This window comes from Diabrotica virgifera, chromosome 6, assembly GCF_917563875.1.
Source record: "Diabrotica virgifera virgifera chromosome 6, PGI_DIABVI_V3a".
Taxonomy (NCBI): Eukaryota; Metazoa; Arthropoda; class Insecta; order Coleoptera; family Chrysomelidae; genus Diabrotica; species Diabrotica virgifera.
Genome location: NC_065448.1, coordinates 26,828,196 through 26,843,177, shown reverse-complemented (window position 1 = coordinate 26,843,177; position 14,982 = coordinate 26,828,196). Strand labels below are relative to the sequence as shown.

The 14,982-nt window shown below is 34.0% G+C and overlaps 1 protein-coding gene across 1 annotated transcript in view; it reads left to right on the top strand.

The window, feature by feature from the left end:
• The window catches only part of LOC114333401 (anaphase-promoting complex subunit 1), a 64,319-nt gene that overhangs the window by 24,635 nt on the left and 24,702 nt on the right, over positions 1 to 14,982 (top strand). Inside the window, exons 9-11 of the mRNA XM_050654874.1 lie at positions 2,262 to 2,389; positions 11,620 to 11,892; positions 12,808 to 13,403. Coding sequence (XP_050510831.1) covers positions 2,262 to 2,389; positions 11,620 to 11,892; positions 12,808 to 13,403 — 997 coding nt within the window. The remainder of the gene's footprint in view (positions 1 to 2,261; positions 2,390 to 11,619; positions 11,893 to 12,807; positions 13,404 to 14,982) is intronic.

Below are 14,982 nucleotides of genomic sequence, written 5' to 3'. Positions count from 1 at the left end.
AATTGGAGAGTGCAGGAAGAGTCTATACCGGTTTCGGAGGTCTTTTCCCCCTCATCAGTAGTCCCATATCCTCTTCTCTCCGATTTCCCCTGGGCCCTATCTCCTATCATACTTTGGGCCGTTCCGAATTGCATAGAAAGAAATGTCACGGATGAACTAGGGTAATCTACCGAAAAACAAAGTAAGTTATCAATCGAAGTAGCACAGAAAACGACAATAAATATCGCCTCCGTACCACCAGATTGACAACAGGTGGAATACTTTCTTTGGTTACACCTCCTGAGATTTTCAAAATTTATAAATCATACAGGGTGCCGAGGAAATTAAGATGAGAGAATTTTAAATAATTCACAACTCATCTACTCAGCGTGGTAAAGCTCCAACAAGAAAGATTCCTTAATATTCAAACAAAAGAGTAAATGAATTAAAAATGTATAAACATTCTCAATTTCTTTGCAAAACGAAAATGCAGCAGCTGCATAATACTCTGGTTAAATCGGAGAGTGCAGGAAGAGCCTATACCGGTTTCGGAGGTCTTTTCCCCCTAGAAGGACCCCCCTTTTTCCGAAGAGGATATGGGACTACTGATGAGGGGGAAAAGACCTCCGAAACCGGTATAGACTCTTCCTGCACTCTCCAATGTAACCAGAGTATTATACAGCTGCTGCATTTTCGTGTTGCAAAGAAATTGAAAATGTTTATACATTTTTAATTCATTTACTCTTTTGTTTAAGTATTAAGGAATCTTTCTTGTTGGAGCTTTTACCACGCTGAGCAGATGAGTTGTGAGTTATTTAAAATTCTCTCATCTTAATTTCCTCGGCATCCTGTATGATTTATAATTTTTGAAAATCTCGGGAGGTTGTAATCAAAGAAAGTATTCCACCTGTTGTCAATCTGGTGGTATGGAAACGGTATTTATTGTCGTTTTCTGTGCTACTTCGATTGATAACTTACTTTGTTATAATAATTTAAAGTTATGTCTAGATTTATTAACTATCATTATTTTTAAATTGAAATATTTTCATAAATTATAATAAAACACGAATCAATAATCAATCTATGGGTACTTAATTGAGATGACTGGCAACGTTGCCCTAGAAATTAGAATGACACATTTGACAAGATCAACTCACACAACTTGAAAAACGCGATTTTCGGTTATAAGAGTTGTACCAGTTTTTTTGACGCGAAGTGTGCAGCACTATAATTACCGGATCGGATTCAGGTGTAACCAGAATTTTTTTCCAGCGTAAGAAATAGTTAGTTTTCCGGTTCTTTAGATTTCTCTTTGCTTTTAATAGATGTCGCTATTGTGTCCTTTTGCAAATTATTTCTTATTAATCGAAAGTCAAATAAGTCAGGAAATAAAATTCGAAATTATTTATCCTTTGAGCTTTTTAAGTTGGAAAAATAAAGCATAACGGAGTGGCGAAATACTCGACAAGGAAAACCTAAAATTGCGTTTCACGTCCTGTCATTCGCCGTTATAACAATTTTAGCGAATTATTTCCTTTAATATCCACAAAAGTGAATAAAATATAAACTAAAAGAAAAGAAAGGATGGTTCAGATTTGATTACAGTACAGAGCATCTACTATGTGGTTATACATGATACTATAAATAACGAGATAGTATCTTCCTGTAGCGCAAATATATCCGAATTCGCGCATGATGACGTAACTGGAGACCGGAAGTAGAATTTGAATTCTTGTTAAAGTTAAATGAGATTTGTATGCATTCTGTGATGGAATTATTCAATTAGAAAAATAACGTTAAACTTCAATGTATTCGAAAAAAATTTAGTGTCGAGATTCCTGTCAAAATAACTGTCAAAGGTAAAATATAAAATACACTTAGCTTACAACCGCGAACAATTCAAACTAATCGAACATTACGAATGATTACGAACCATTATCCACCTCTGCCACCTCTTTTTTGTGATTTTGAACCACTACTTTCAAAGTTCCTAATCCAAGTCTTGTAACTTGGTCTTGTAAACGGGGCGGCAAATGGTAGTGTAAACGAAAGACTCGTTATACACGCACAAAACTTTCACCATTTTTGTAATAAGCTTTCACAGCAAATGCGCGTTGTTCACCCGTCCACGTCTCCGTGATAACTAAACTTCCCACTCTCTAGATTCACAACGTTTACGTCGCAAGCCCGCGGCTCCTCTATTTTATCGTCAACATCGTTGCCAAATCGTACCGTTTCACTGAATCACCCTGTAAAAATAATTTATAAATTGATATTTTTAGACGCAGTAGTTTGCTGCCTCATTTAAAATCGGATCCTAAATTTGAAGAACATCTATTATCTCCGGTATTACCTGCAATGCCAAGTATAATTTCAAGAAATCCTGTGATTCAGATGAACTTGGCGGAACGTAAGTAAAAATTATTGAAGATAAGTCCGATAAGTACTTAGCCTCCAACAGAATAACGAAAATTTTGGAAAAGTAGTGATTTATTTTTTAAAATTGTCTCCTTTTAGCTTGATAAACTCGATCCAGCGATGCTCTAACGTCTTTAACCCGTCTGAAAAATACTTTTTCTGCAAAGTAGGCTTCCACGGCGGCCATGAGCTCCTCATTCGACTAAAATTTTAAATTTCTGCTCGACGAATGACTTTTTCAAGTTTGGAAACAAAAGGGAGTCGTACAGGGCCAAATCTGGAGAATACGGTGGATAGGGCAATAGTTCTGTGGTGCTAAGGCAAAACCCGATATATAAAGAACGTTATTTTGCACCAGTTGAGTTTAAAAGTTCGCGGTGTTGTTGTAATAGTGGACATATCGGAAACTAATTTGATCCTCTACTGGTTATATGGGTGCATTTAGCCATGTTGGGTTTTGTCATCATATTCTTCATCGCTCAATGTACAGCTGGTTCCTAAAAAAACTGATACGACTCTTAGTAAGATTTGATTATTTTGAGCAGTGTATTTGATTGGTCTGACATTATATTATATATTTATTATGACAGACTGTCAAGTTAAAATAAACAAACGAACAACTGATTACATATGTTAATTCATAGATTGTAATAATTATTAAGGTCTAAATTTTTATATTATTTTGAATTTCTGCATTTTATATTATATAGAGTTATATATGAGGCGCTTAGTGCAAGAGTGGCCTAACTCGTAAAAACTGATACTGAGAAAAAGACGATTTAGTTTTTATTAAATATGACCACTCTCTTTTCTGTAAGGATTATTATCCTTAGTTTTAAATTTCAACACCTTAAATTAAGTTAATAAATTTCATTTTACATTAATATCACAAAAAAGAAAAATTTTCAAAACATTTTTGAAAAAAAAATTGTAGGCCACTTTTGCACTAACATTATATAAATAAAAAAAATAAAGTGCGTTTTTGCATAAAATATATTTTTACAATACTTGTATACAAAAAATGAACAAAAGTCAAAACAATGCCCGTAACTAATTTTTTTTTATAAACATTTATTCCACTATTTGTTCGGAATCTTCTATAGCGTAAAACACATTATCTTCATCATTATTTTGTATACGTTGACCTGAGTTTTAACATTTAGGTTGTTATAAAAGTTATGTAAATAGGGTGGTACATACACCAACAAATCTTGTAAATTGCTAAATTTAGCTGCTTCAATGTCTCTGCCCTTTGGGTATAAAAGTGGAAGTTTTCCAATAAACGTAGATATATTGCGCTTCGTAATATCTATATGTTTAAAAATAACATCCGGATTGTTAGATTCTTTATAATGTAATTGTAATGGTTCAGTTAAAGAGTATCGCAACCATTGCATTTTTAACTAGTTGACCGATTCACCCTCGACAGTCTTTTTACGATTAGTAATGGTTTTCTCTAATGGAACACTACTCACGAAATCGTTGCTGGTCATTTCTACTACTGTGAATGGTTTTTGTTTTTTGGCTGTCCTAATCACTCTGGTCCAATCTTCAGGTACATAGATATCATTAAAAGTTTTTTTGTTCTTCTCTATGATCCCAAACTCACGGTCACAGGCTAGATATGAATGCCCCGACACCAAAAATTTATGGACAATTTGCTGGACTTTTGATATCTTGTTTTGTATGATATAATTACAGAATAGAGACATTTTGATATTCCTATTCTGCCCTCCGCATTGGTCACTAGACATAATTAATTTTGACGTGTTAACATAGTTTTTAATATAATGCTGTATGCAAGATCCAATCTCTTGATGTCCTCTAGATGCTATGGCTTCATGCTAAACGTACATGTGGGCCTGATTGCTTGACAAGTTGTGGATACCTAAACAGTATGTCCACAACTGTCTTTTGTAGTAACATACCCCAGTTGAAAGATGAGGAGTAGGTACTGTAGACATGAGATCAAACGCTATTATAGTGACATCGTTTTCAGCTATTTTACCCAACTCCGAATCCAATGCCATCCCAGCACGTGCGATTTTTGCCTTTCGAAGATGCAATTCTTTCTCTAACTGTAAACTTGCTAAAGTAACTTCAGAAGTTTCTGTTTTTATTTTTTGTTCAAATTCGTCACATCTTCTACAACTGTCAGATATAGGTGCATGAAAAGTTAAATTAAATTTTTTTCTGAAAACATCTCTAAAAACAAATTGTGACGCAGGATCATTTGTTCCTTGTTTGTATAAGGAATACATAGTTGACAGATTTAAAGTGGGAGCCAAATAACAAAGATTGGGATTTTTTGTTCTAGAATAGCGTGACTGATATTTTGGGAATCTCGAAATAAAATTAAAAATATTGTCAAGTTTCTCCTGACTTGTTTTATTATGAGGCTCCTTTTTTCCTCGTTTATCCTTAGAAGGTGTACCACCTTGCTCCTTAATATTCAAAGCACGTGTAAGCCGACCATCTGAAACCCTCAGGACTTTTTTAAAAAACTCCTTGCAAACTGGAATCTCTATGCCTCTTTCTCTTGTCAAATAATATCGTCTTGTGTATTTTCTGGAGTCACTTTGAGCAGTATTGGCTAATTATGAAGTAAGTTTGATTTGGCCACATAAATAAGACGTCTGTAAATCATAATTGGTGAGTTTATAGAAATCTTTAAAAATAGTTTCACGCTGTTGAAGAGTAATAAGTTTATGGCATTCTTTAAAGCAGCGGCAGTCGGATGGATCAAATTGTTTGGCAGCAACTACCTTACCCTTAATGGTTATATACTCACGTCCACTGTTTCGTAATTTTTTTCTTATATTACGTTGCCATTGACTTTTATCTGCAAATTTGCGCCGAGGACCACGTTTCTTACTTCTTGGAATTTCTCCAGGATTTGCAATATCGGTAGACTGAAAATTGCTTTGTAAATTCTCATCAGCCACCAGCACCTTTTCATTTTCAGCTAAAACAAAGTTTATTAGTTTCTCGCAAATGATTATAATAATAATAAAATACCTGTACTTTTTTCACTTGACGATTCTTCTATATCAGAAGGATTGTAGCTGGAACCTGAATCTGCAAATGGATCATCAATACTAGAGATATCACTGTCATCAAAGATATTATTGCTTTTGCCTGAAAGAGATAAGTTACAGTAATTCAGCCGTGTATTAAAATATACTTTTTAACACCTTATTCCAAAATGTCTGCTTTTACTTTTAATAATATTACTACTTAAGAAAATGATCTGGATAATATATTTACCTGATGTGGATGGAATATCCATAATGAAACTTCCAAATAACTAAAGTTAAACAATTAAAGTATACACGAGCTGTTAAAAAACAAATAATAATTTTAAGGTTAAAAGATAGGCCACTAGTGCACACGAGAAATTGAAACACATAGATAAGCACGAACGTTGGGCTATTACTGCACAACCGTTTGTCAACAAATCGTAATACGCCAAAGTGACCTTCACCATTCCTCTATCGTCATTTTAATCAAATCGATGTGGGCCACTATTGCACACGATAGATTAATAAAAATACTAACGCTCGGTGTTATTAACTCAAATATCATTTTTTTTAGTTAGGCCACTTTTGCACTATGCGCCTCATATATTAGAGTATATAAATGACAGTTTTTACATAAAATAGGGTTGTTGTTATCATTTTTATTATTATTGAGGAATAAAACAAACGACTTAACTCAACAATGTGTATATTAAAGCAAGAATTGTAACCAAATTAAAAGATAACTGGGCACTATCAGAGGCAGAAAAACAATTTAACATAAGCAGAACCACAGATTTTCTATTAATAAAAAATGGAAAGAACAAGAAACTCTCGAAAGAAATCGAGGGTCTCGAAGACCAAAACTACTTATACTAAATTTAGGTATGTAAAAATAAAATTAATATGTTGTAATATCTCCATCAGCAGTGATAACAGCTTGTAGTCTTTGGTCCATCTGCGTGAAAGGAACTATGAAATTGTCTTCTTCAGAGTGCTCTTCCCAAACCTTGCGTTCTTTCGAGAGTTTCTTGTTCTCTCCATCTTTTATTAATATTAAAAACGGTTGTTCTGCTTACGTTAAAATGATTCGCTACGGCAGATAGTGACAACCATCTTCTAATTTCGTTACAATTCTTGATTTTAGTTCTTTGCCAGCATGTGGAGCCATTTTTTGAGGTTGAACAGAATAAGTTATCTGACAAATTTTAAGATTTGGCAGTGACAGTGACAGTATGTAAATAATAAGTATTTATCCTTCAAAATACACTGCTCAATTTTCTACAAAATACACTTTAAGAGTCGTATCAGTTTTTTTTTTGGAACCATCTGTACATATTGGCATTAAAAACGAAAAATCGATAATGAGTCAGTGCGTTGTCACGGTGGAAGAGCACTTGTTTCTTTCCCAATTGGGGCTATTTTTTTTTTGCAAGTCGGCAAGTATAACGCAGCATAGTAAAGCCCTGGGATCGTTTTGTCCTTTTTCAGGAAGCTGATATAGCTTTATGAATCCCAGAAAACGATAGCCATGACCTTTCCGGCCAATAGGACAGTCAAGTTTTGTCGACTGTTTTGAACCAACGTAGAAACTCTTTCATATTACGCTTAAACAGCCTCAGACATTGCTCTGAAGTGGTCTCATGGTGGCGCTTGTTGATCTGAGTGCGAAAACGCGGCACCTTTCTCATGCCCAAAATTTCATGCAGGATATGAGTCACGCGATCTTTTGAGACTCCTACTGTCTTGCGAAATTTCAGTCGACGGTGTGCCAATAGGTGATCGTGTATTTTTTCACGTTATCCTCCGTGGTAGCCGTTTTCGGGGCACCTGGGCGTGACTTATCAAAAACCCGCGTAAGATCACGTTGAAACTCGACAAAACAATTGAAGACACAACTGCATGAAGGGTCTATGTGACAATTTTTTCAAAATATGTTTCTTTTGTTAAAAGTAAGTTGTTCAAACCTAGAAATCTTTCCAACAAGTCAAACACATTCTAAAATTAATATTTTCCAACTTACTAGAGCGTAAAGGATCTATGTACATAGTAAATTTTAAAATCTAAGTGCATAAAGGATCTATGTACAGTTGAGTCCGCGAGTCTTTACCCTTGCGTCATCATTTAAAGCATACGAAATAAGTCGGAAATTTACTAAACGCAAGTGGATATTATTCCGATCACTGGTTTTAGTATAAAATTTGACGTTATCAAATAAATATAATGTCAATTTTAAGTTTTGCTTTAAAATTTTGGTGCATAATTACAGCTACATTTGAAGTATCTTAATAAATTATTTTATTATCATTGATTAATAAATAAACAATTTATAAAAGAATTCAATAACATATTTTCTTTTTTGTTACTTTATTCACTTTGGCGGAAGCTTAAACACAAGCATTCAACTGTGTCAACAATGAGGTTAGCTTTGTACGTTGTCAAAATTTATCGTAAAATAACATAAACTTATTACAAAATTTCTAACTCCAATATAAAATTAGTTGTGAAAACAACTGTTTGTATACTATAAAAAACTTCAAAATGCAAAAATTCGACAAAATAACAGCAAAAAATTCAACAAACTGACAGCCACAAAAGTAAACAAACCAAAATGTCAGAAATTGTACTTAAAATATGTGAAGACATCCCCAATCGTCGTTCTTTGTACCTATCTCTTTTCAATGCACTGAGTCTAAATCGTTCATAAAAATAACATGTGTTTTTACTTAATAACAGACGGCAGCTGGTTTGTCATTAATGTCATGCGTGGAAGAGAATGATCCTAAATAAAAAGTATGTGTTTTATCTCGCCAGGTATTAATGACGCACGGGTAAAGACTCGCGGACTCAACTGTACACTTTTTATATATAAAAAATATATAATAAATGTTTTTTTTAAATATCGTTAATAAATATATTAGTTTTAGAATACCTATCCTATAAATTTAGTCTACTTAGATTTTATAGTAAAAAAGTTCTAGTATAAAAACTTTGACTTCATTTATCTCAATAACTTGAAAATGTCACATAGTCCCTTCATGCACTTGTGTCTTCAATTATGGTCGGTCGCCATCGAAAGAGAAAAGTCACCGTACACAGCATTCAAGCGCTCTTTGATTTTACTGGATGGTCTCCCTTCCGAAAACAATCGAATCACTGGCCGATATTCTTACTTTTCATTTTTCTAAAATCCTCAGACACGCTCGCTTCATTCTTGCAGTACCTTCTCCTATCGGAGGTTGGCTACCATCACAGCAATCTTAACTTTGTTGAATGCAGCTCTGAACAATTGTATTGAACTGCACCCGTTTCCTTGGATTATGGGCCTTAGCAGAGAGTACTTTTCCCTTCTCATTATATGGCCTAGATATTCCAGTTTTCTCATTTGTATGGTTTATGACTTCTCATTTTTTCCCACCTTCAGCCCGCTCGCTTCCACGCGCGGTCAAAACAAAACTACAACTACGAGTCTGATTCAGCTCACGGTTCTTAAGCGTCGTTTAAACACAACGATAAGTCACAGCAACTAGTTGTGATGACAAGTTGAAACGCTGTTTAGACGCTGCGATTCAATGCGATACCACCTTCAACCCAACTCCAACTTTGATAAGTTGTGCGATGCACCGTTTACACACAATGATAAGTTGCAACAACTCGATTGACCTTGATAAGTTGTGTGATTTATCGCTGTGTTTAAACGATCCTTTAGACATACTACGGTTGCCCAGATCGACGGTGGTGGGGAGACTTCAATTTTTGACTTCACGTCACAAGAATACAGAATCCCATATTTTTAAATGAGTTTCGATCATTGAATGTGTGTTATTGTGTATTTAAGTGTAGTATTTGTGTTATTATTAAATAATAAGACAAATAATACACATTTTATCTTATACTGGGTGGTGAATCGTAAAACGGGCCATAGGAAACTCAATGTAAAATTCTAAACTGTTGAATTCCTGCTTCCCTAATTATTTACCATCAAAAGTCATGAGAGAATATTTGGAGAGAATTGAAATCTGTATTAAAATCCAAAGTTAAATTTGTTTTACGATTTAAACGCATTCCAAAATTTTGAAAAATATAATACATTTGCCACAGTAGGTATTCAAATATCTGTGGCAAAAAGTTTATCTAATGCCATCCCCTCTTTGTGAACACACACACAGTAGGTATGTGTGTAAAAGTTAGGCCACACGTTACTATTTAACTGACAGTGCTTACACCACTGACTGAATAAAAAATCTTTGTTATTAATACTTTCTCCGCAGCTGAGGGTATCTTATCAACTGTATTGCTTTTAATCATAAAATAAAAATATTGACAGTTCAAAAATGTGAAAATAATAACTTCATTGTGACACATTATTGTACTGTGTGTGGCCTAATTTTTTTGCTGAAAAAAGGATTTTAAGCATTTTTACAAAATAGTTGTATTGCAAATCGTCCCTTAGCTAACAACACCGCATAAGTCATTTTTACCAACTTTACAGGAGACGAAAAAAACTACTTTTTGAAACATCGCCTAAGTTAAAAAAAATACCGTTAGTAAACACCGCTTAAGTTATTTTATTATCATTTCTTTCTATATTAATACGCGTAAATGAATAAACAATACTTTTATTATATAGCTTACCTCTTAATCTTCTATAAAAACTTCTTGGATAGTAGACTTTACAGCTGTAAAATTCACGTACAAACATAATAATCACTGATCGACTTGTGCGGTGTTGACCATGATACAGGTGTTGACGACTTGCGCGGTGTCACTACTTTTTCAATTACGGCATCTGATTGACTGAAATCTAAATCATGTGACAAATGGTTAGATGCGCAATGAGAAGATCTATCCAATGGTATTAAAATCTTAAAACCGTTAATTTTCGACTTGAGCGGTGTTGTAATCTAAGTGACGAAATTGTTTTCAATCCTCTACAAATAGTTTTTAACGTCTTTTGATATAAAATAATTAGGGAAGCAGGAATTCAACAGTTTAGAATTTTACATTGAGTTTCCTATGGCCCGTTTTCCAATTAACCACCCGGTATATCCTTGTTTACTTTATATTTTTGTATTTGTAATTTTGGTGTTGTTTCCCGTAAAAACTTATTTTGAATTATTCATGAAAGTTGCACATCGTACCTATTGTAGGAGTTTAAATAAGAATATATATTTATAAGGTAGAAAACGCTAAAATCCCATTATGTATTAACGTAATAATAATGTTGATGATATTTTAGAACGCCAGGTACAGGCTGTAGTGTTGCCAAATTTATTAGGTATCTATTATTTATTTAACTTCTTACAATAAATTATACAAGTAATTCTAACTCACATAATCCTAGCTGACCTCTAAGGATAGTATGTATTCAATAGTTAATCCAGTATTAATGGAAATTCATCGACAAATTTTCAGTGTAGAATGGAGGTTGAAGTCCTAAATTTCCGTAAATATTGCATGGATAAATATGAACAGTTTTCCATAATTAGGTATTATAATCCACTAATAAACATCTTTATTTCTTGACTACCTTGACTATTTTCCATACATCAAAGACATATAAATACCGATTAAGGGGAAGGAGCAAAATGGAAAATTTTGACGCACGTCAAAATTCTCAATGTGTTTTAAATGTATTCATTTTTTTCGAATCCTGAGAAAACTAACAAATATTTTTGAAAAATTTAAACGCAGAATGAAAGACTACATTATTACCGAGGGCCGAAAGTCCCTGAAAACTTCTATGTTTATTTTAATAAGTTACAGGGCTGAAAATAAAAGAGAAGTGTGATTTTTAACTGCAAATTTTTCATTCAAAAGAAACTTTTTATTTACTCTAAGGGACTTTCGGCCGTCGGTAATAACGTAATCTTTCATTCTGCGTTTAAATTTTTCTAAAATACTTATTAGTTTTCTCAGGATTCGAAAAAAATCATATTACGATTCAAATGACAGTATACTCGTCACGTAATCGCACCCTTAATGTTCATTGGTTAGTCGATCTGGGCAACCGTAGTAATGTCTAAGAACCGTGGATTCGGCTGAGATTTTGATATAGTCCGCCTACAAGAATTTATTATACTGTAGTAGATTTCTCTTGCAATAGTGGCGCCATCGGCCGGAGAGACTAAGTACTTATCGAACCACCCACGCTATAAAATATTATTCCCAAAAAGTAAAGTTATTATTTATATATTTTTCGTAGGAGATAACCAAAAAGTCGTTCTAAGCGGTCTTATAGATGCCATAGAAAACAGAGTAACCTTGAAATACTCCGACGGTACTTTTTATAGAATTACTCTGCCAAGTATGGCTTCAAGTTCTTTGATCGAAAGTTGCCTAGGTGCTTTACGGCACAACTTGGAAAAGGATCTAGCAACAGTGTTGTTATGTCGATGGTATTCCACGAAGAATGTAATAGGATCTAAGAATATTACTTTTGAACAGGAATGGACGATGTTTACTTCGTTGCTTTTTGGTAAGTGAAACACAAAACTTTACCCTATTTTATAGATTTGAGAGGGGGGGGTTGGTTTAAAATCAACATTTTAAGCACATTTTTGGGTAGAATTTTTTTTAATTAAATAAATATATTCAGTACAATTTTAACAGAATATTACAAAATATTCAAGGCAAAATATTGAAAAATAAAATATGCCAACGGTGGCAAATTTATGCAGACACCTCAAAAAAAAAATGGATTTTGCGGTGGACATCAGAACTCGTCGTTGCATCATGTGCAACAAAAATTTTTATTAGTTTATGAGTTTCTCTAGGTAACGCTGTAGAGTTTTTTAGTTTTAACGATTTTTGAGTTTTTGGTATCACTCAAACGTCAAAACAACGAATTTTTTCGTAAAAGGGACAAAATCAACATATTTCTTTTTTGTTAAACAAAAAATATCTCGACAGCGTTACCTCACGAAATGTCTAAAGAAAATCTATGCAAAATTTCAGGTCGATAGGTCAAGTAGTTTTTGAGTTACATTGTCCACCGCAATTGGAAAAAATTAGTTTTGAGAAACACGCGTTTAAAGTTTTGACAATTTTTATTTTCAATCTCTTTTTTGTCTGTCAAATCGTAAAGTGATGCACATTGGAATATGTTTTTGAATCGCGGAGTAATTTACAAAAGAGGAGGGGAACGGCTGAATTTCCGGTAATTTTGCTCTGATCAGTCTAATAAAAAATCGAAAATTTCAATATTTTCAAACCATACTCCCCTTCCCTTAGGCCCAAAAGGCACTTCGAATACATAATAATAATGTACCCATTTTTATTCCACTGTGATCAACATACTCGCACTACAGTTTTCAGTGCTTTTCCACATTTTTGTGCTTATTTTATTATGTCTTATATTTTAAGTCTGTTACATAGTATATCCTGGTTTTAGAACTTTTGGGCTACGAGGACGAACAGTACAGTGAAACTTCCCAGGAAGTCCCAACAACTCCAGCCAGCGTGAGGAAAAAGCAAAAATATTCAGAAGGAACCGACGAAGACTGGAGCTATCTCTGCAACTCCGACTACAAACAAATTTTTGGAAACCTCAATACCACACTTAAACTCGAAATTCCTATGTCTAAAGTAAAAGAAGAAACTAAAAGTCGAGAGAGTATTAACCCGATAGGACCGTTATTTCCGTATATGAAGATTGTCTTGGAGACTTTGCACTTGGTGTATGAAGACCTCAAGCTGAATACTCTAAGGACGGAGGAACTGTTACCTTTAATGACTTTTCTCAACAAGTTGTCTGTTGACTTGAATCTACCTGATTACAACTTACATTATTGGATGGACTTTCCGGATCACGCCATTCTGGCCGAAAGATCTGTAATACCACCAGATAAGATGAAGAATATCCACCCTGCATCGAAAGAATCACCTTTCAGTATTTTTAAATACATTTATGAAAAGATGGAAGGGAAATCTGTTGAACCGTGTGCATATTTAAACACGATCAATTCTAGATCAGCAGATATAATTCAGGCAAGTACTAGTATACGATAGATCTTGTTACTATTAACGTATTATGTTATTTTACTATTCTTCTTTATGGAAGATTCTAATGATTGATACCTCTATGGAGGATTGTCACTCCAACTTTTGCGAGGTCGTCCGATACTTCTTCTACCGATTGGTGATTGATCTCTTGCTATTTTAACCGCACGTGTCTGTCCCATTCTGTTTATGTGGTTATTCCATTCTTTTTTTCTGTTTAGTGTCCATTCGTTTATATTTTGTACGTCGTACGTTACATGTCCTTCTAATATCTTCACTCCTCTTTCGATCTCTCAGCGTATTTCCTGTAATTCTTCTCAGTACTCTCATATCTGCCGTTTCCAATAGTCTTTGTGTTGTAGCTGTATCGGGTCTTATTTCTGATGCATAACATGTGTATATCACTATTGTTCTTGCACTGTCTTTATAAATTCTTGACTTCATCTCAGTGTTAATATGGTTTCCTCCATTATTCCTCCAAAGCGTTAGTAAGGCCTCCTGCCAGTCTATTTGCTTTCTGTACTTAATTTCTCACTTCTTTGTCCAGGTCTCCCTAGCTTTTTTTATCAATTTTATGGCTTTGGTAGGGACCAATTAGCCAGACAATTTTTTAACTATTTATAATGGGAAATAAGCCACAATATTATTAAAAAATGATTTTTATTAACGATTCGACGATATAAATGAGTCAAATTAAATAAATTATTAGAAGAATTTTTTTACTAAGCAACAACATTTTTGTTTATGTTAGTAGTATTTTGTATTTTGACAACGGCACCCGATTTGGATTTAGATCTGTGGACTAATCTTTGTAGACTATCTTCATCTTGGGCTATCAGTATTGCGTCGTCTGTGTAACAGAATATTTTTACTTCTTTATTTCCCATATATTATATCCTCTTCCTTTGTTGACGCTTTTGATGTTCATCCATGATTAAATTGAAGAGCATAAAGCTCAATGCTCTATGCACTTCTTATTCACGTTGAGGTAATCCGCTCTACTTCAATAATTTTAACATTTTGGAACAGATAAAAAAATTCGTTCCCACCTCTATTTTTAAATTTCTGCGACAGTTATTACATTTTGGTTTAATTAGTTATTTTTTATTTATTATCTATTGTCTCTCTCTCTCTCACTCTGCCTCTCTATGGTGCGATGCCCGGTTTTCTTAGATAGCTTATCATTCGAGCTAGTCACCACTTTTTGTAGAGTGCTGAGAGAGCTAACATAAGATTGCAAAGTCGTCTTTCTCCACCAAAGTAAAGGATACTAGTTTAGTTTTACAATTCTTTGTGCAATGAAGGGCATATCGCATCTGATCCGCAACAGTATTGGAAAATTTTCGCCTAGTCACTATTACATTATCGTCTTCTTCTAAAGGTGCCTAGTTTCTAGAGATATTGGCGACATCTTATTCTATTCACAGCAGCTGGAAATATATCAGTTAACGTTAGACCAGTCCACTTCCTAAGATTGGTCAGCCAAGATATACGTCTACGTCCAGGGCATCTCTTGCCCTCAATCTTACCTTGTAGAGTCAACTGTAGAAGTCGGTATTTATTATTA